This window comes from Miscanthus floridulus, chromosome 10 (genome assembly GCF_019320115.1).
Source record: "Miscanthus floridulus cultivar M001 chromosome 10, ASM1932011v1, whole genome shotgun sequence".
Taxonomy (NCBI): Eukaryota; Viridiplantae; Streptophyta; class Magnoliopsida; order Poales; family Poaceae; genus Miscanthus; species Miscanthus floridulus.
The window spans coordinates 68,721,133-68,744,197 of NC_089589.1; the positions used below are offsets into that span (position 1 = coordinate 68,721,133).

At 45.7% G+C, this 23,065-nt stretch overlaps 1 protein-coding gene across 1 annotated transcript; it reads right to left on the reverse strand.

Moving 5' to 3' along the window:
• Window positions 1–20,268: 20,268 nt before the first annotated feature.
• Window positions 20,269–21,234, reverse strand: LOC136488812 (uncharacterized). The gene has a single exon (XM_066485622.1). It carries the CDS (start codon window positions 21,232–21,234, stop codon window positions 20,269–20,271), a length of 966 nt encoding a protein of 321 aa, XP_066341719.1.
• Window positions 21,235–23,065: the final 1,831 nt, after the last annotated feature.

The window sequence follows — 23,065 nt, forward strand, 5'->3', positions numbered from 1 at the left end:
GAGCTAGATGATTAGCCTCTTGGTTTTGTGCTCTCAAAATATGTTGGAAAGAGACATGAAGAAATTCTTTGAGCAACTTTTGGCACTCATCATAGTATCCTTTCAAAGTATCTTCTTTGCACTCATATAGGCCGATCAACTAATTAATAATTAACTATGAATCTCCAAATACTTCAATTGCCTTGGCCTTTACTTCATGAAGAAGTTGAAGTCCCTTAAGAATAGCTTCATACTCTGCTTGGTTGTTGGTAATCACTAGTTCAGTTGGAAGAGCAAACTCAAAACTTGCCCCCCGAGGTGAAATAATAACAATATCAATGCCACCACCTTGCTTACATGATGATCCATCAAAGAATGGCGTCCAAGGCATTGGCTCTACATAACCAATGCTTGACTTATGATGCTGGGTGACAAAATCGGCCATTATTTGTCCTTTGACTGCTTTAGCCAATTTGTACTTTAAGTCAAATTCCAATAATGCAAGGATCCACTTTCCCACTCTCCCACTCAGTATTGGCATTGATAACATGTGCTTGATCACATCAGCCTTGGAAACAACCATATATTCGATTGATAATAAGTAGTGTCGCAACTTAGTGTAAGAGAAATATAAGCACAAGCATAACTTTTTGGTGGGAGAATATCTTATTTCTGAATCTAGGAGTCTTCTACTCAGATAGAAAACAACTCACTCTTTTCCTTCAAATTCTTGCATCAATTGTCTTGTCATCAGCCAATATGTACAACTTAAAAGGTTTACCATGCTGAGGAGGGACCAGCATAGGTGGACACTTCATGCATTCTTTTATTTCTTCCAATGCTTTTTGTTGTATGTCACCCCACTTGAATTCTTGATCATTTTTCAACTTCAACAAGGGAGAAAACGACAGGATCCTTTCTAACAAATTTGAAATGAATCTTATAATAAAATTAATCTTACCAAGCAGAGATTGCAACTCTGTCTTAGTAGTTAGGGGAACCACCTCATCAATTGCTTTTACGCTTTTCCGACCAACTTCGATTCCTCTCTCGTGGACCATAAATCCCAAGAATTGTCCAGCTGACACTCCAAAAGCACACTTATTAGGATTCATCTTTAGACCATGTTTTCTTATGCATTCCAGAGTCTCTCGCAAATCAACTATTTGCTCTTTGTACCCTTTGGATTTTATCATCACGTCATTGATGTAGATTTCAAAAATCCTACCGATCAACTTATGAAAAATATAATTCATCGCCCTTTGATAAGTTGCACCGGCATTCTTCGGACCAAAGGTCATCACGACCCACTCGAACAAACCGATTGCGCCGGGGCACCTAAAAGCGGTCTTCGCTATGTCTTCCTCAGCCATGAAAATTTGGTTGTATCCTACATTGTCGTCCATGAAGTTAATAACCTTGTGCTCGGCTACTGCATCTACTAACATATCAGCTATCGGCATCGGATAACCATCCATGGGTGTGGCTTTGTTCAGATTCCTAAAATCGATGCAAACTCTTAATTTTCCATTCTTCTTATATACAGGGACAACATTCGATATCCACTCTGCATATCGGCACAGTCAGATAAACTTTGCCTCCAGTAACCTTTTAGTCTCCTTTTTGATATCATCAAGCATGTTCAGGTTGAATCTCCTTGGAGCCTGTTTAAATGGCCGATATCCAGGTTTGATTGGCAACCAATGTTCAACAATTGACCGGTCTAGACCAGGCATCTCATAATACTCCCAAGCAAAATAGTCTTTAAATAACTTTAATAAATCAACTAACTCTCGTTTATACTCAGGGTCCAACTTGGCACTTACATACATCGGCTAGGTCTATCTCCAGAACCAATATCTACTTCTTCTAATTCATCGGCCGATGTGAAACCATGTCCTAGTTTGCCGTCTGTACCATCTATTGGATTATCCATTAAGACAAATTTTCAAAGCCGACTGCTTGGATCGGCTGTTGGCTTTCATCGTTGATTCTAATGAAGCCACCTTCCCATAACTTGCCAGAAAAGCATTCAAAATCTCCTAGTTCCCAAAAGACTGGATCGGCTATTGCGATGCTCATAGATTCATCAGCGTGAGCCAGCTCGACATCATCTCCATGCCATTGAATCAAACACTGATGCATGGTCAATTGTACACAATAGTTCACATGAATCCAATCACGACCAAGGAGCAAATTGTATGACCCTTTTCCATCAATGACGAAAGAATGTGGTGAGCAGAGTCTTACTCCCGATTGTTAGTTCAACGTTTATTGCCCACCGGGTCTTAGATGCATTACCTCCAAAATGTTTAAGCATCATGTCAGTCTCCATCAGATCTCCTGGTCCCTTGCCAAGTTTACGAAAAGTGGTGTAAGGCATGAGATTGACAGAAGCACCTCCGTCCACCAACATCTTGTTCATCGGCTTCCCATCAACCAAACCTTTCACATATAAAGTTTTAAGTAACGATGCTTGACTAGCACTACTACAAAAACAAATTTGCACAGCGTTGCGATAACGCTCTCCATGGCGGGCTCCTATTTTTGCCTGCTGCGGTAAATCCCACGATTTACCGTGGCGGGCATTTTTTATTTACTGAGGCGGACACTTTTTCCCGCCAAGGTAAATCGATTTACCGTGGTGCGCAGGGACAGGTGATCCACATGGCGGTGGATCCAGGTGGCCGCATCAAGTCCCTACAATGTGGATCCACATGGCAGTGGATCCAGGGCGGCCGCATCTACTCCCTGCTCCCACAACGTGGATCCACACGGTGATGACATAGATCCACGGCGAGACGGCCCCAACCTGTGGCAATGGCGTAGATCCTACGAGGATGACCTCCCCAGCGGTAGATCTGGCAAGGTGGATACCTCGGCGGCGGATCCAGTGAGGTGCGGTGGTGCCAGTATTGGATTGTGAATGGGCTCGTCAGTGGGCTCGAGAATGGGCTCACCGGTGGGTTCCTGGGTTTTTTTGTTTTTTTTTGAAACATTTAACCGCGGCGGGCATCCTAACGTGCCCGCCGTAGGAACTCGATTAACCGCAGCGGGCAAAGTGGTCCGCACAGGAAGGCCACGATTTACCATGACCTTTTCACGCTGGCGGACGCGTTTGCCCACTACGCAAAAGCAAATTCGCCCACCGCGGAAACATTTCTGTAGTAGTATGGTTTTATCAAATATTGCTTGTTCTATAACCGTCAACTTGGCAGCCATCTCCTCATACTCTGATTCATCAAAATGTAAATAAACTTCTTGATCTACCAGAGCTCTGAACTCTAATGGCAATAGAAAAGCCATTTGAATATTAGCCGATGGTTGCTTTCTATCGACTGTTTGCTTAGCACGCCATACTTGAGGTTTATCGGATGCCTGAGCCTGTTCCAACTCTTTATTCCTTAGGCATTGCACCCTTTTCTTCTGGCTTCTTGTTAAACCTCCTGGACACCATTGACCTTCCTGCCAAACATATTCTCTCTTGTTGTCTTCTTCTTCATAATCAGCCCAATCTTGATCGACAACTCTTTTTCCCAGCCGATTTTGAATACTTCCATTTTTTAAGCGCCAATCCATGCTATTATGGTGATATGCATCTTGAGCATGGATAGACCGGCGGTTGACTTGAGATTGCCTAAACTCCCAATACTGATCTATGGGGGTACGGCCCCGGATACCCACAGCAGGCCACATGGGCTACGCCTCCAGGGGCGGCCTAGCCCACGAGAAGGAGCCTTGCGGGGCATGATTCTGCTCGGCGCCTTCCGCAAGGCATGGGGAGGATATCCTGAAGATGTTATGAGATCTGTTAGGATACGTACGATCCCATGATTCTTGTAATCTGTTATTACTTTCCGGTTATCTCTCAGATCTAACCGACTTGTAACCTTGCCCCCGGACTATATAAGGCGGGCAGGGACCCCCTACAAAATCATGGCAAATCATATGATAGCTAATACAAACCAACATACCATAGGAGTATGGTATTACATCATACTGATGGCCTGAACCTGTATAACTCGTGTGTCTCTGTTGCCTTCTTGTTCTTGATTACACGCTCCTCTACCGATCAATCTACCATTGTAGGATACCCCTCGGTGGACTGCCGATGATATTCTATCGATAGTTGGTGCGCTAGGTAGGGGTGTGCGTGCTATTTCCTTATCGAACAAGATGGCTTTTTCCGTAGGCTCTTCGTCCCTCCCGTAGCCCAGCCAGATCTTCACGGTCGGATCCATCACGTGGGTCATCAACGCTGACGGAGTTGGAGAGCTTCTTGAGCCGGTGTAGATTCATTCTACGCCGACCACCCTCGCACCTGTGACCGCAGATCCAATCTTGGAACCACTTCTGGGGTCGACTTCATCAATTACTCGCCACTTGCTTCCTCGCTACCAGAGGAGGCATGTCAACAATGACGATCTGATCGAGTCTATCGATCGGGTCGCCTAAAACTCACCGTTTGCCTCTCCATTGCTGAGTCGGCTCTAGACACCCTTGTTCAGCACCGACCACCTTCCAATCCTAATCTATCGGTGTTCAGTGCTCGGCAAACCTCAGGGCTTGCCGCCCTGCCCTTCGGGCTCACCAACACCGCCGCTATGTATTAGGATGCCCTGAGGGGCAAATTTGCCGACCAGCTCCCACCAACCGTCAACATGCTGCATGCCAGCTGGGGTCCCAGAACATCCCTCCAAACTATCCTAGAGGAAAATCTAGACTCTAAGTCTCAAGGCTCCATGGAGCCCCTCGTCGAGACCTTCACTGAGCAACCCCCTCTCCTGCCTTTCTGGGGTGGCACAATCTTCAACGTCAGCATCGATAGCCCCCCTCGTAACGGCAAAACAGATGAGGAACGCACCGCCTGTGAAAATAGGAACGCCAACCACACACAACGCCGTGATAACAAATGCACCATTGCAATAATGTTGTGATAACCAGTACGACTCACAAGGAAGGCCCCTCCATCACAGCCTCAACGAAGAATTCCTCCGCGTTGACGGCCATGACGTCTTCAAAACTCCGAGCACCAATCTAGCGGTGGCCGCCAATGAACTTGCACACCTCCCGCAGACGCCCGAGCTTGCCAAGGTCGCCGCTATGCTAAAAGCGGCACACTGTCAAGTTAATGAGATCCAAGAGGTTCAGAGACCTTCATGCTCCATAAGCGCGATTCGCCGATTAGCCGATCCTAGATCTAATCGCCGCCCCAGTCAAAGCTGTTTCACCGACCAGTCACTACCTCCCTAGGGGGGAGTTGGAGGCCACCACGCTGAGCATCATCACCAGCACAACCAAGAGGTCAAACAGGATGCTCGAGTGCACCTCAGTAACCTTTGGGATGCATGATGGCGTATTGATCAACGTCGCTTCGAGCGCCATGAAGATGAAGTACGACATCGCCAGGAGTACGAGCAAGAGTACGGCAACCCAGACTCAACTCTAGAGCCAATCGTCATTGGCAATACTGCTGATATCAGCCCCGACAACCCGGAAGGGCCCCCAGCGTTCACTAGGGCATTTCGAATGCTCCAGTGGCCCCGTGGTTTCAAAATCACCGGAGTCGAGCCCTATGAAGGAAGGATGAACCCAACTCAGTGGCTGTAGGCTTACGCCACCGCCATCCACGCCGTCGGAGGAGACACCAACGTCATGGTGAATTATCTCCCTGTCATGCTCACGCCAGCCGCCATGAGCTGGTTCACAAGCCTTGCCCCGAACTCCATCGGATCTTGGGAAGTTCTAAAGAGAGTCTTCACCGACAACTACATGGCCACATGCAGGCGGCTGGGCACCAAGCATGATCTCAACCGCATCACCCAAAAGCCATCCGAACTACTCTGCAGCTACATCAGACGCTTCTCCGAGATGAGGAATTCTATTCCCAACATCATAGAAGCCAAAGTCATCACCGCCTTCGTCCGAGGACTTCATCACCATGAACTCCATTCTAAGTTCAACAGAAAGCCACCTACCGGCATCGGTGAGATGATCACAACCGCCAACCAGTACGCCGACGCCGACGAAGCGGAGGTGCATTTTAATGAAGATACGGGCACTAATCGCCCGCCTCGCCGCCACGACGACCGCAACGATGATCAATAGCACAACATTTGCCGCCACGATGACCGTAATGACGACCGACATTACAACGATCGCCGATACGATGACCGTAGTTTCCATCGCGATAGCGGACGAGATCGGCCAGATGGATTCAAACCTGGCCAGAATTGCCGCCGCTGACCAGATCACTTTGTTGCCAACGTCAATGAGCCGCGTGCAAAGCATAACTACAATGAGCAGTACAAGAAGATCCTCGACGGACTGTGCCCCCTGCACAAGAACGCCAAACACAAGATGAAAGACTGCCTTGGTTTGGCTAAGGAGTTCTAGGAGAAAAAGTACAACGACGACAATGGTGGGAACAGAGGACGCCGACCACCTGGGGATAATAATAATGCCTTCTAGGACCATGACAAGGTGGTCGCCACCATCGTCAGGGGTTTTGCCTCTAACGAGAGCAGAAGGGAACAGAAGCTCACCGCCCGACGAGTGCTCGCCGTCGCTTCAGAGGAAACTACCGCCAACCCCAGCTATCGCTCATGGTCCGAAGTCCCCATCACCTTCAGTAGGGCCAACCAGTGGGTGAACATACCCTACATAGGGCATTTTCCCCTCGTCCTGGACGCAACTGTCCAGAAGGTGCTCTTTAGAAAAGTCCTTGTCGACGGTGGGAGCGCTTTGAATCTACTCTTCGTCGGGGCCCTAAGGGAGCTCGGCCTCGGGACAACAGATCTCACACCCTCAGACTCCTCCTTCTGGGGTGTGGTACCTAGCAGGGCATCCAGACCGCTTGGGGAAATTACCCTACCAGTATAGTTCGGCACGGCAACCAACTACCGAGTGGAGCATATCAACTTCTATGTCGCCGACTTCGACACCGCCTACCATGCCATACTAGGGCGTCTAGCTTTGGCCAAGTTCATGGCCATTCCGCACTATGCGTATTTGGTGTTGAAGATGCCTTCGCCCGCAGGAGTCTTGTCTCTACGGGCCAACCTCTCTGTCGCCTATGCCTGTGAGATAGAAAGTCTCGCCCTCGCCGAAGCCACCGACCTCTCCATCCAGATGGCTAGCGTGGTCGCCGAAGCCAAGATGGCGTCTGTTGATGACATGGAGATCCTAGAGCCTCCTCGTGCCTCCGCCAAGTCCAAGGAAGTCAAGGAGATCGGCCTCAGCCTCGACGACCCTTCCAAGATGGTGAAAATTGGGGCTCACCTTGACCCCAAATAGGAAAGCACACTCGTCTCCTTCCTACGTGCCAATGCCGATGTGTTTGCTTGGAAACCTGCAGATATGCCGGGGGTACCATGGGAGAAGATCGAGCACTCCTTGAATGTCTCGCCGACTGCTAAACTGATCAAGTAAAAACTTCGCCGATTCACACCGGACAAAAAGGAGGCCATTAGGGTAGAAATAAAATGGCTCTTAGCTACCGGATTTATAAAAGAAGTGTATCATCTAGATTGGTTAGCTAATCCTATTCTTGTTAAGAAAAAGAATAAAGAATGGAGAATGTGTGTTGATTATACTAATCTTAAGAAACACTGCCCTTCGGACTGCCTTGGATAGACGAGGTTATAGACTCCACCGTTGGCTGCGAGTTGCTCTTCTTTCTTGACTGTTACTCCAGCTACCATCAGATCTCCCTCAAGAAAGAAGACCAGGTCAAAACATCATTCATCACGCCTTTCGGTGCATACTGCTACACCACTATGTCCTTCGGACTAAAGAATGCTGGAGCGACCTACCAAAGGGCTATCCAGACGTGCCTCGACTAACAGATCGGCCGCAATGTCAAAGCCTACATCAACAACGTGGTCATCAAGACTAGAACCACCGACAATATGATCACCGACCTTGAAGAAACTTTCTCCAACCTAAGCAAATACCGATGGAAGTTGAACCCTTCAAAGTGCATCTTTGGAGTTCCATCCGGTATCCTGCTGGGCTACATCGTCAGCGCTCGGGGCATTGAACCAAACCCTGACAAGGTATCTGCCATCACCAACATGAAACGGCCGACGTGTGTCAAGGATATATAGAAGCTTACAGGCTGCATGGCTGCGTTAAGCCATTTTATCTCGTGTCTTGGTGAAAAAGGGCTACCTTTCTTCAAGCTCCTCAAGGCCTCTGAGCTTTTTTCTTGGTTAGAGGAGGCAGACACAGCTTTCGAGCAGCTCAAGTTGTTTTTAACAAAACCTCCAATCATGACAGCACCACAACCAGATGAAACTCTGCTGGTTTACATTGCTGCCACCTCTCGCGTTGTTAGTATGGCTATTGTCGTCGAACACGAGGAAACTAAACATGCCTACAAGGTGCAACGTCTGGTCTATTTCATGAGCGAGGTACTTAATGAGCCCAAAACTCATTATCCTCAGGTGCAAAAGTTGTTATATGCAATTTTGATTACCTCGCACAAGCTCCGACATTACTTCGAATACTACAAGATCGCCGTGGTCACAGAGTTCCCTCTGGGGGATATTCTCCACAATAAAGAGGCCAATGGTCATATCATCAAGTGGGTTGTTGAGCTCGTCACTTACTCCATTGACTTTAGAAGTAGACCGACTATTAAGTCATAGGCGCTTACTGATTTCATCGCTGAGTGGACCGCGATCCAAGAACCCATTGTCGCCACTTGCCTCGAGCACTGGGTGATGTACTTCGATGGTGCCCTTAACATCAATGGTGCTGGTGCGGGCATTATGTTCATCACACTGACAAAGGATAAACTTCGATATGTTCTTCGCATACATTTTCTGGCTTCCAACAATGCCGCGGAATATGAAGCATGTCTCCATGGTCTCTGTATAGCCGTCAAGCTCGGCGTCAAATGCCTCATGGTATATGGGGATTCCACGCAGTTTATCAAACAACTCAATAAGGATTGGTCCTGTTCCAGTGAGAAAATGGACGCATACTGCGCCGAAATCAGGAAGCTTGAAGGGAAATTCTACGGTATCGAGTACCACCACGTGGTACGGGATCAAAACCAACCAGCCGACCAGCTATCAAAGATAGGATCTTCTCGCGCCGTGGTTCCACCAGGGGTTTTTGTTCAAGACCTCCTGGCACCATCTATTAAAGAAGATAAGGAAGTTGTGGAAGTACCCCCTGCCGAGCAGTTGGTACTCACAGTACCTTCACCGGTCGCCGATTGGAGGGAATAGTTCATCAAATACCTCTCCAGCGACGAAATACCCGTCGACAAAATTGAATCCGAATGACTAATTCATCGAAGTAAGCATTATGTGCTGGTAGATGGTAGCCTGATGAGGAAAAGTGCCAAGGAAGGGATACTGCAAAAGTGCATCATCCAAGACGACGGTGTGAAGCTAGTTTCCGAAATTCACACTGGTTCCTATGGCAATCACGCGGCTTCGAGAACACTGGTCGGCAAAGCTTTTCAGGCAGGTTTTTACTGGCCCACGGCCATCTCCGATGCAGAAGATCTCATTCGACGATGTGAGGGTTGTCAGTTTTTTGCCAAGCAAATACATGTACCGGCACAAGAACTACAGACCATTCTAGCTTCCTGGCCATTCGCATGCTGGGGACTGGATATGATCGGGCCTTTCAAACCAGCGCTAGGAGGTTTCTGGTATGTGCACGTCGCCATTGATAAGTTCTCCAAGTGGATTGAGTACAAACCACTTGTCTCAGCTACTGCAAAAAAGCAGTCGAGCTCTTTGAAGACATCATACATAGATTCGGTCTCCTGAACAGCATCATCACCGACCTTGGGACAACTTTTACCGGCCATCATTTTTGGGACTTCTGCTAAGACCGGTGCATCTCTATTAAATATGTTTCTGTTGCTCATCCTAGAGCTAACGGCCAGGTCGAGCGGGCTAATGGTATGATCCTCGACACCCTCAAAAAAGGCTCTATCAAAAAGAAGAAAAGCATCCGGGCAGATGGCTCAAAGAACTACCAGCTGTGGTCTGGGGACTGCGCACTCAAGCTAGTCGCAGTACCAGCGTATCTCCATATTTTATGGTCTACGGCTCAGAAGCCATACTCCCAGCAGATATTGCTTTATGAGCACCTAGAGTAGAAAATTACGATGAAGAGCAAGCCACAGTGGTTCGGACAGAAGACATTGATCGGGCTGAGGAAGAATGTCTAATTACTTGTGTTCGCATAGCCAAGTACCTCGAAGGTCTACGGAGGTATTACAACCGCAACGTCAAAGGTCATTTGTTCGCGATCGGCGACCTCATCTTACGTCGAAAACAAAAAAACCAAAGGGCTTCACAAGCTGTCTTCCCCCTGGGAGGGCCCTTACGTCGTCAAAGGTGTTACTCGACCAGGGTCTTATCGCTTATGTGACTTAGATGGACTCGATGTTCCCAACTCCTGGCACATAGAGCACCTTATATGTTTCTACCCCTGAAACAACACAGATATTCATTCTTTACTTTCATATTAATAAAGTTCTGGTCTCCATAATTTTCCTCCATTTTTTCATCCATTATAAGTTTCACTTACCGCTATCGGGCTATACGCCACTCCATGACGATCTCCAATACGTTCGCCAAGCACGCCAAAATTTGCCGAACACGTTAACTCCAAATCGCCGAACGCGATTTCTCCAATTCGCCGAACACGTTAACTCCAAAAATCGCCGAACGTGATTTCTCCAATTCGCCGAACACATTAACTCCAAAAATCGCTGAATACGTTAACTCCAAATCACCGAGCACGTTAACTCCACAATTCGCCGAACACGTTAACTCCAAAAATCGCCGAACACGTTAACTCCAAAAATCGCCGAATACGTTAACTCCAAAAATCGCCGAACACGTTAACTCCAAATCGCCAAACACGATTCCTCCAAATCGCCGAACACGTTAACTCCAAAAATCGACGAACACAATTTCTCCAAAAATTGCCTACTATGTTTTCTCCGGATCACATAAGTTTTTTCCTCCTAAAAATGACGATGATTTTGCACTCCAAATTTCTTAACATAGCTCGTCGATCGTCGAGCAGCACATGTTTTTCTTTTCTATTTTCTATGGAGAAGACCCAGTCTCCGATTACTTCCTACACGTGCTTAGGGGCTCCGCACTCTGCGTTACGGTTGGTCAGCTACGGTTCCTTGGTCATGCCTATTAATCCTACACGTGTCAGGGTCTTTGCGCTCGACGTTATGGACTATGGGCTAGTCAAGGCCTAGATTTTAGGCATAAACTAACTGCTCGGACGCCGCTTTAACTATTTTTCTCGCCAAGTTATTCAAATTGGTCGCTGGGCAGCATGTGTTTTGCTTTGATAATTATGGAGGACACTAAGGCTCTAACATCCCACCACACATGCTATGGGCTCCGTGCTTTGTGTGTTGGGCGGTAGGCTACGGTCCTATGATAACGCTTGTTTTCCCAACATGCACACGGGCTACGTGCTCTGCGTTACGAATTACGGGCTAGCTAAAGCATCAGGTTTAGTGCGAACTAACTGATCGAACACTGCTTATATTATGCATAACGGCGTCGGGTCATTAATACAAATGATTCTTCATTGCCAAATAAAGTAAGTGGTACAGGCGATAATATCCGAGCAGTTTGTTAAGCTTCGCCACCAGCTTCTGTTTCGCCAAACAGGTCTATATTGCCGACAAGCATTTTTGCTGCATCTTCAACATCATCCTCCAGTTGATGGGTTTGCGCATCGCTTAGCCCATTGGCGAACCCACCACCTATCAACTGGATGTCGATAGACGAATAGTGGGACCAAACCACTGCAAGGGCATGAGTAGCGGCGGTCAAAATGGTGTCGCAGTTGAAATTTTTGAAATTCTCCCATGCTGCCTTACATCTTTGAATGATGGTGTCTAGCCCTTGCTACCTGCTGTCAGGATAGGGTGTCGATTCAATGTCGACGTAGTTGAGTACTGGTTTTATTGCGGTGGTTATAGTGTTGAAATTGTCTTTCTGGACTTTGGCTTCCTACACCAGCACATCGAACTATGCCTTGGTTTTATGGCGATAATCTACAAAAATTATAGTGGCTTGTCAGACCAGAAAAGTACCACAACATTACTTCCGATCAGGGGGTATCTACCTTTTAGTTCTTTGGCTAGTTTGTCTGCTCGCTCCGACTCTTTCGTTTTCTCTTGTTGAATTTGCTCGATGGTCTGGCGAAGCTGGCTGAGTTCTACGTCTTGCTCTGCAAGCACAACAGTTATCGAAACAGCGGGTTGGCAAACTATTGCAAAGTACATTATGTGATAAGGCATACCGGATTTCTGCTTGGATACATCCTCGAACTGCTGGCACTCCTGATCGAGCTGCTCGAATTTATTTTTGAGTTCTCCAGTTTTCTTGCCCAATTGCTCGGTCATATTTTTTAGCTCCTCAGATACAATCACCAGTTGCTCGGATTTCTTCTTCAGCTACTCGGATGCAGCCGTTAGTTGTTTGGACAGAACCACCTTCTGATGTTCAAGGTCCCGTGAGTTAGACTCTGCAAGGTCCCACTCGCGCTGGGCCCTCTTAATATTCTTTTCTGAAAGATTTAACGCCTCCCGGAGTTTCTTGTTTTCCTCAGCGAGGGGCTCCATCCTCTTCATCAGTTGGTGCCGTTGCTCGGCTGTTCGAGCTATCCCCTATGGATGAACAATGCTAGAGATAAACCATGGTCTCCAACAACATATATCAGTGTTTCAGGTGTGGTACTCACCTCGATTTGAGTCATAACTCCAGCAACGGTGGATTTTAACCTCTTTATTTCCCTAGTGGTGTCTTCTTCCTCGACAACTACCACCTCTTCCCCGTGTTTTCAGAGAATTCGGACGGACTGGGGTTTGGGTGCGGCACGCTCGATCTCCACAACCTTGTCCTCCTTTGCCGTCGCTTGAGGCACCACTGGGGAACTCCATGGTCGGACAGCTGCTTTGACCACTCCTGGCATCACTGCGGGTGGTGAAGGTTGCTCCTCGGCCGTTGATGGAGTTGCATCCTTTGCCTCCAGTGCATCAACAACAGCTATAGTTTCCGCTTCCAAAGTATCAACTTTTTCAGTCATAGCCTCGGTCGCGGTCACCGACACGCCTGTCGTGTGCGCCAATGATTCACCGTCGCCAGGACCGCTAGCAGCGGCAGCTGGCCCGTCCCCTATTTGCCGAGCACTCGGGGACTCCCGGATGGGGGCAGTTGCCATTTTTTCTACTGAGGTTATGGGCCTCGGTGTTGCCCTGCGTAATATCGGCTTGTCAGTAACCAAGAGAATTCAAGGAACAATATTATTACTCCAAGGCAAATATACTTATGGTTTGGTCTTCCAATTAAATTTCTTGAACCGGCGATGCCTGCCTAATCCCCCAGGCGCTGCTGCTTGGTCCGCCTGATGGGAGGACTCCTGCTCCTCTACAATAGGGTGCCACTCTGCTTGGTGCCCCGGGGCCCCCTCGGTGTGCTGCTCTATGGTTATCCCCTCTTGTTGCTCGGGGACTTTGGTCGTCTGCGCCGCCGGGACTTCCATTGTTGCCCACACATAACTTCTCCCTACTTGCTGCTCGGGAGCTTCAGCATCCGTGGATGGCTCCTTCGTGCTCGGCGGATGTGTTGCCTGGTCCTCATCATCGTCCGACCACTCCAGCACAGCGGTTCTTCGTGGCCGAGCGGTTCGGTCTTCACCAAGCGAGATACCGCCCGATTTGTGTGCAGTAGAGCTTGCGGTTTTTCTCCTTTTTTGGACTGGCTCATCTATTGCCGGTCTTTTCCTGTGGATCTTCTCCGATACTGGGGACGGACTATCCGACGAGGTGCTCGGCTCCTCCTCTTCGGGCTATAGCGGCCACCGAATGTCTACTCCTTTCGGCCAATCAGCTCTCGGCACATTTGAAAAGTATATTGCCCTATCCTGTGAATGGATCTTTACATAAGTACGTCAGTCCTTTGCTCAGAAATTGATGCCTGAACAATGCAAAGTGAAAGTGTTACCTGAGGAGGTGGATTGGTACAGTTGAAAGCTTTTGTTCCTTTTGGCTAGCTGAATGAGACATTGGAAGTAAATAGGTCCATGGCATGGTCTATTACTTCTTTCTTCATCAGACGATCTGTGTTTTCCTAGGTACCATCATTGTCACCTTTGTAGTCGAACGCCGGGTGGGCCCTCTCTTTGCAGGGCTAGATGCGCCGCACTATGAAGCTAGCTGCCACCATTTCACCCCTAAGCTCCACGCCCTTAATCAAGTCCAGAAGTTCCATTACTTGCTCCATGTCAGCAATGTTGGGTCTTTCCGACCAGTTGCTATGGTTAACCGAGATGTGGTGGATGTCGCATCGAATCATTGGGTGACTTTGTTTGATATAGAACCATCTAGCATTCCAACCTTTCAGGGAGGTATTTAGCAGTACGCTGATGTATTCACTGGCCATCCCATCCCTGAGTTGCAGGTACACGCCGCCGACCACCTTGGAACCGCTGCCCCCCTTCTTCTTCAGACAAAACAGGTGCCGGAAGAGGTTGAAGTGTGGAAGAACACTGAGAAACGCCTCACAGAAATGGATAAAGATCAACACGTGTAGTATGGTGTTGGGGTGTAAATTATAGAGGCTAATCGCCCAAAACTCCATAAGATCCCTCAGCAAGGGGTGGACAGCAAACCCTAATCCTCGCCAGAAATAATCTTCAAATACTACAGCCTCATTAGTATGAGGTGTTGGGAAGGGCTCACCACTAGCCAGCTGCCATCCAGCAGTGAGGTGGTCTGGGAGAACGCCCGCCGCCACCATCCTGTTGAGATCCGCCGCCCCCGTCTTCGATGGCACCCACTCCTCGTCGCGACTAGCTCCGGTGGCCGCCTTCCTCGGCTTTGCGGCTCCTTTTTTCAGCGCCATTCTCTCTGGATTGGTACTAGATTGGAGGCGAGTGCTCGTGTTGGTGCGGAATGTGGAGCGTAGGGATTGTGAAGGAAGGAAGAAAGGCAGATTGAGTGAGGTAGGAGGCGATGTATGTGGCGGCGCGGTTATAAAGCACATCCCCCACCTTTCCTTGCATCTGAGGGTTTTTGGGAAACCGTTCCCGCGATTAGCGCTGCTTCGACTCCACCAACATGGTTTAATGGGCCGCAAATTGGGCTATCATGTAACAGTAGCCCACGTCGCTCATTTATCGCCGCCAAATATTCACCGATTTCTCCGCAATTTAATGAGGCTCAGTACCCGATACTGCACAGCCATTATTTTGATTTTTTTGCCACGGTTTGATTTATCCGATATCTACGCCCGAAACATGGGGACTGGCTACTTGCTCGGCTGGTTTACTTTTTTCTGAGCCTAGCACCATGTGACTACGTCACCTACTATCAGGCTCGGGGACTAAGTGGGCACACTTCACCTTGCGGTGAATGTGTTTGTTTTTCATCTCGAGGCTACGCTTAGGGACTGGTTACCTGCTCAGCTGGTTTACTATTTTTTGAGCCTGGCACCACGTGACTACGTCACCTACTGTCAGGCTCGAGGACTAAGTGGGCACACTTCACCTTGCGGTGAATGTGTTAGTTTCTTCTGAAAGACTCTGAGCCTCTAAAAGTTAAAACAAGGTATCTATACAATGCGATGTCCTGATCTTCACGATGTAGGATCAATTACCAGATAACTAGCTGAAGAACAGCCGAATAACTTGCTGCAGGCAGCGATAACTAGTGCAACCTGGCAAATAAAACTCAAAGCCAACCACCGTCTTTAACCGGCAACCTGAATCAAGGATTCGCCCAACCACACTCTCAAGAAACCAACCAACACAACCTACAATCAATCAAGGTAAACCTCGAAGGGAGTAGGAGCACCAATTGGGAGCAGATGAAGCCGCCGCTTCTGTAAATCCCACGAAGGAAAATCACAAGGGCAAAGGGGTAGAGATCACTCTCAATATTTGTTAGCACACAGCTGAACAAAAGGGGTTCTGTATTTCAATTATCAAAAGTCTTCTTTTGCTTAGGAGTACATGGATATTTATACTAGGAACAGCCCTTCTAGATAGGTATAAACACGAAAAGGAAATGAAAAGGCAGGCTATGTGAACAAACTTCCACGAAATGGGTTTCTGAGCAGTTTCCGCGTGGCTGTTGGTCTTCTGCGCAGTCTTTAGTGTTTTGGCAATAACTCCATCTTGGAAAATCCAAAAGACGTGTGGTTGGTTGCATTGGAAAGCTAACTTGATAAGGTTTCACACCATGTATAGCATGCACCACGAAATATTATAGAATGGTACAGTTTAATATGAGAAGTTGTACCAATATCATGTCCCGAGAAGACTGTTAACCCTCTGAGCAGTCTGCACTAAAGCTGGTCGGATCTGCACTAAAACTGGTCGGCTCTGGTCAGCCTTAAAGCATTAGAAACTAGACTTCACGAGCTTTCCAAAAAGTCCTCATGGACCTCCATAGCCTTCAGGAATAAAAAGTTATGATATTTTCTTCTTGACAGTACTGTCAGTTTCGAGCGGTCTGACCAGTATGCACTAAGCTGGTCGGATTTCATTAGTTACTGCTCGGAGCTGCTCGACATTAGCATCATTGGAAAGTAGACTCAATAAGCTTTCCAAAATGTGCTCATTCACCTTCATAGCCTCTAGGAATCAAAAGTTATGAATATTTCTTTCTAACTGTTCTGCAGGACTGATCTGGTTCGAGTGTGGTTCTTCTCTGTGGTCATCACCTTGTGTGTTCTTGCCATACTCTTTAGTGAACCTGAGCAACAACAATGTGCACGACTTAGGCAGTATATAATTCTCATTAATATTAAATTGAACTTTATAAAGTAGCGCATTCACCTCTTGTTGTAGCTTCTTTGCTCGACTACGTGTAATTGGGCCACCAAAGGCTTGGGCTGGTGTCGATGTAGGTGATACTTGAGTTGGTGTTACTTGAATTGGAGGTTGTAACATGTTGGTTGATGACGTGGTCATATCATCCTCCCCCTCTTGAAAAGGAGTCATCCTCGACTCTAATCCGTCTTCTCTTATGAATGGCGATAAGTCAGCAACATTGAAGGTCGTACTCACACCATAGCTTGCTGGAAGGTCTATCTTGTATGCATTATCATTGATCTTTGCAAAAACACGGAATGGTACATCTCCTCGAGGCAACAATTTGGATTTGCGCTTATCAGGGAAGCGATCCTTGCGCAAATGTATCCACACCAAGTCCCCTGGTTCGAATAACACTTTCTTCCTATGTTTGTTCATACTTGTAGCCTTGCGTTTAGCACTTAGTTCAATTGCTTCCTTGGTCTTCTCATGTATCTTCTTTACATATGCAGCACGCTGGGAAGCTTCCATGTTGATTCTCTCCTACAATGGAAGGGGCAACAAATCAATCGGAGCAATAGGTTTGAACCCATATACGATTTCAAAAGGACACAAGTTAGTGGTAGAGTGTACTGCCCTGTTATAAGCAAACTCCACATGTGGCAAGCAATCCTCCCAAATCTTCAAGTTCTTTTTCACCATGGTTCGTAGCAACATTGACAATGTACGATTCACCACCTCAGTTTGTCCGTCGGTTTGAGGGTGACAAGTTGTTGAGAACAAGAGCTTAGTTCCAAGTTTAGCCCATAATGTTTTCCAAAAATAGCTCACGAACTTGACATCATGATCAAACACAATGGTTCTGGGCATCCCATGTAGCCTCACAATTTCCCTAAAAAATAAATTAGCAACATGTGAAGCATCGTCGCTCTTGTTGTAGGGGATAAAATGAGCCATCTTTGAAAATCTATCAACCACAATGAATATAGAATCCTTTCCTCTCTATGTTCTAGGTAACCCTAAAATAAAATCCATGCTTATGTCTTCCCAAGGAATGTTAGGAGCAGGTAAGGGAGTGTATAAGCCATGAGGATTTAATTTTGACTTAGCTTTGTGACAGGTGATACATTGTTCCACAAATCTGATGACATCTCTCCTCATCTTAGGCCAATAGAAATGATCACCTAGCAGTTCGTCTGTTTTCTTCTGTCCAAAATGACCTGTTAGTCCACCTCCATGTGATTCCTGCAACAAAAACAATCTAACAGAAGAATTTGGAACACAAAGCTTGTTAGCTCTAAACAGAAATCCATCATGTATGTGATATTTTTCCCAACCTTTTCCATCTTTACAATGATTATACGGTTCTGAAAATTCAGGATCATTATTATACAAACCTTTCAAACTTTCAAGACCCAACACCTTGACTTCAAGTTGATTTAACTACACACTCTTTCGAGACAAAGCATCAGCAACCACATTGTCCTTACCTTTCTTATATTTCATAATGTATGGAAATGTTTCGATGAACTCAACCCACTTGGCATGGCGACGGTTCAGCTTAGCTTGTCCCTTCAAGTACTTCAAAGCTTCATGATCGGAATGAATAACAAACTCCTTCGGCCATAAGTAGTGCTGCCATGTCTCAAGTACACGCACCAAAGCATACAATTCTTTGTCATACATAGAATAATTTAATTGGGCACCTCCCAATTTTTCACTAAAATATGCTACTGGTTTTCCTTGTTGCATTAAAACTCCTCCTATCCCAATTCCACTAGCATCACATTCTACTTCAAAAGTTTTAGTGAAATCAGGAAGAACAAGCAATGGTGCTTCAGTCAAACGTTTCTTTAATTCTTGAAAAGCAGTTTCTTGTGAGTTCCCCCATTTAAAATCAACCCCTTTCTTTGTCAATTCATTCAAAGGAGCAGCGATGGTACTAAAATCTCTCACAAATCTCCTATAAAAACCAGCAAGGCCATGAAAACTTCTTACTTGACTTACATTCGTAGGAGTTGGCCAATCCTTGATGGCTTTCACCTTTGATTCATCTACTTCTATGCCCTTTCCTGATACAACAAAGCCAAGAAACACAACATGGTCTGTGCAAAAACTGCACTTCTCAAGATTAGCAAATAATTTCTCCTTTCTAAGCTCATCCAAGACTTGCCGAATGTGTTTCATATGCTCTCCAACAGACTTGTTGTAAATTAGAATATCATCAAAGTAGACAACAACAAAATTTCCAATGAAAGCTCGCAGGACATGGTTCATTAATCTCATGAAAGTACTAGGGGCATTAGTCAAACCAAAAGGCATAACTAACCATTCATACAGCCCAAATTTAGTTTTAAATGCAGTTTTCCATTCATCTCCCGCTTTCATTCTAATTTGATGGTAACCACTTCTCAAGTCAATTTTAGTAAATATTATGGAACCACTCAATTCATCAAGCAAATCATCTAACCGTGGAATAGGATGACGATAGTGAATAGTGATATTATTTATAGCTCTACAGTCAACACACATCCTCTAAGAACCATCCTTTTTAGGCACTAATATCACAGGAACAGCACAAGGACTTAAGCTTTCACGAACAAAACCTTTATCAAGAAGTTCTTGTACTTGCCGTTGTATTTCTTTTGTTTCTTCAGGATTGGTGCAGTATGGTGGATGGTTAGGGAGTGCAGCCCCTGGAATGAGATCAATTTGATGTTCAATTCCACAAATGGGAGGTAGTCCTGCCGGTGTTTCTTTTGGAAAAATGTCTTCATAGTCCTGCAAAAGATGAGACACAACACTAGGAAGAGAGGTGATATCATTAGGTGAAATTAAAAGGTCTTTGCACATAAGTACAAAGAGCACTTGATCTGGGTTATTCCTCACTTCTCTCAGCTCAGATTTTGTGGCTAGCATAACTAGATGCTCTCCCTCTCCTTTCTTTTTATCTTTAAAATTTGGCTTGTGGCACTCACTCACCGAATTGTGGATGGCACTCAATTTCTTTTGCTCTTCTGTTCCTTCACTTGCCGGACTAATTTCAGTTTTCTTTTGTAAGTGCTTAGCTATGATTTGTTGAGGCGTCATAGGCTTGAGTACAAACTTCTTTCCTTTCAAATCTAGTGTGTACTGATTTGTTCTCCCACAATGCTGAGTATATCGATCATATTGCCAAGGTCTTCCAAGCAGCAAGTGGCACACAGACATCGGTGCCACATCACACTCTACTATGTCAACATATTCACCAATTTTGAATGGAACCTTTACTCTATATCCAATCTTAATATCTCCTGAATCATTCAACCATTGGACATGATAGGGATGAGGGTGCCGCTGTAGTTTCAAACCAAGCTTGTCAACCATCTCACGACTAGCAATATTATGGCAGCTCCTGCCATCAATGATCACCTTGACTACCTTATCTTGCACTTTAGCTCTGGTTTGAAAAAGATTATGTCGCTATCCATTTTCAGCTTCCTTCATTTGAATGCTCAAAATTTGAGCCACCACAAGAGCAGCACCTTGCTCAAATTCACATCTAGTATGTTCCTCATCTTCATGAGCCTCATCATCATACTCTTCCTCAACTTCCTCTTCACTAGCTAATTCATATTCTCCATTGTCTTTCACAATGATCACACAATTATTCGGACACTCCTTGATGACATGCCCACGACCTCCACACTTGAAGCATTGAATCCCACTACTCTTGGCTATAGAACCCACTGAAGTAGTGGTGGATGCTGATGGTTTAGAGCTCATGCCTTGGGCAGCAGCGTTCTTCCCTCTAAAAATACCTTGCACATTAGAACGTAAGTCTCCACTTGAGCTTTTCGCTGATGAAGGTGCAGCAGTAAACCTCGAGATTGGCTTGCCCCCTCCTGACATAGTCCTTGTACCAAATGACAAGGGCTTGCTGTTCTTAGCATCTTGCTGCAATTGACGTTCAGCTTTAGTTGCTTGATGTACCAAATGAATAAGATGACGGTACGGATGAAACTCAACAATGCGCTGGATATTGCGATGTAACCCAGCCATGAAACGTGCAATAGTTTGCTCTTCATCTTCACACACATCGGCTCTAATCATAGCTTTCTCCATCTCTTTATAATACTCCTCAACAGAGAGGCTTCCTTGCTTCAGATTCTGCAATTTATCAAAAAGATCACGCCGATAGTGCTTCGGCACAAAACAAATTCTCATTTCTTGCTTCATCTCATCCCATGTTGCAATAGGGTTTTCTCCATCTTCTTCTCGATCACGCAGAAGTTGTTCCCACCATATCAGAGCATATCCATCAAACTCAAGAGATGCCATGGCTAATTTCTTCTCATCTGAATAATTATGCAAGCGAAATATCTTGTCCACCTTCAACTCCCAAGTGCAGTAAGCTTCAGGATCAGATCCTCCATCAAATTTTGGCATGGTAAATTTCAGTTTGCCAAACCTCTCCTCATGGTTGCCTCTTCTACGATGTTGGCGACCACCTTGATATTGGGAATGATTATCTTCATCCACATCTTCAGATTCATCACTGTCATCATTTCTTCGACCTCGTCCTCTTCCTCTACCATGTGCAGCACCTTGGTTTCTCCTTACTTGTTCTCTTGCTCTTCTAGCAGTAGCTCTTCCATCACTATCTTCTCCATCTTCACCATGGTTGCTTGCACCATCATGAGGTTGACGACGCCCTCTGATTTCAGTCAAAAGAGCCTAAAGATCTCGGGTCAACCGATCTTGCTTCTCTTCCATGCTTTGCCGGAGTTCATTAAATTGTGCCATAGTAACACAATCTTCTATCTCAACACCACCCATCTCCTGTGTAAGGTTAGCTGAATACGAACAATAGGTATTTATGGAAAAAAATAAAATTTGGTAGCTCTCACAACCTCACCTCTCGTACCAACCGAAGCTCTTATGAAGTCCCTGTGGGTTATAGGAAAAAAACAGTGTGTGGTGGTAACGAAAGTGATGGCTAGGCGAATACAAGACCAGAGAGTACCGATTACGATGACTTGTATGTGGAGCTTGGTAGGGAGTGATACACAAGGAATGCAATCTGAAATCTAGTTGTTGTAAAGTTAAATAACAATCCAAACTAGAGGTTCTCTGCCTAGTGCCAACCATAGGATATGAATGATGTAAATAGATCAAACACACGCGCAAAGAAATTTCAGATTTGATGCAAACAAGGAGTATGATTGGGATGCAAGTGTTGCGATCAGACCCAACCAAAATTTGCACCAAACAAAGATAGTAAACTGGTTACTCACTTGATATGAAAAAACTTTCAGCACTTGTGCACATAAACCAACTGATCTTCACTTTTCTTTTCACAACTTTTTGTTTTCTCAACTTTTTTTTTTACACTTTTCTTTCTTCTACTTTTTTTTATAGGGATCAAATATAATACTTGCACACTTAAGGATACAAACAAAATACAACTAGTAGTTGTAACTTGATAGGATCAAAGTTTACGCGAAGGAGATGATATGGGTTTTAGATTTTTTTTGTGTGGGAAATTTTAGATATATGAAAGAGGCACAAAGGACACGCGAAGGAAAATATGATCAGCAACTAAAACAAGACTCTAATGGACTGAAACTTAACAAAACTCACTAAAATAACAGATTGAAACAAAGGGCTATGGCAAATATTTTTGTGGCTTTTTAGAGGATAGGACGAACACAAAATATATTTAGCTAAGGGTAAACAATCCTACCATGGTAACGAAAGCTCTGATACCAGATGATACGATGCGATGTCCTAATCTTCACGACGTAGGATCAATCACCAGATAACTAGCTGAAGAACAGTCGGATAACTTGCTGCAGGCAGCGATAACTAGTGCAACCTAGCAAATAAAACTCAAAGCCAACCACCGTCTTTAACCAGCAACCTGAATCGAGGATTTGCCCAACCACACTCTCAAGAAACCAACTAGCACAACCTACAATCAATCAAGGTAAACCTCGAAGGGAGTAGGAGCACCAATTGGGAGCGGATGAAGCTGCCACTTCTGTAAATCCCACGAAGGAAAATCACAAGAGCAAAAGGGTAGAGATCACTCTCAATATTTGTTAGCACACAGCTGAACAAAAGGGGTTCTGTATTTCAATTATCAAAAGTCTTCTTTTGGTTAGGAGTACATGGATATTTATACTAGGAATAGCCCTCCTAGATAGGTATAAACACGAAAAGGAAATGAAAAGGCAGGCTATGTGAACAGACTTCCACGAAATGGGTTTCTGAGCAG

Excerpts from the sequence above, each read along its gene's own strand:
- LOC136488812 (XM_066485622.1), bottom strand. The coding sequence starts at position 21,234 with ATGCCAAAATTTGATGGAGGATCTGATCCTGAAGCTTACTGCACTTGG.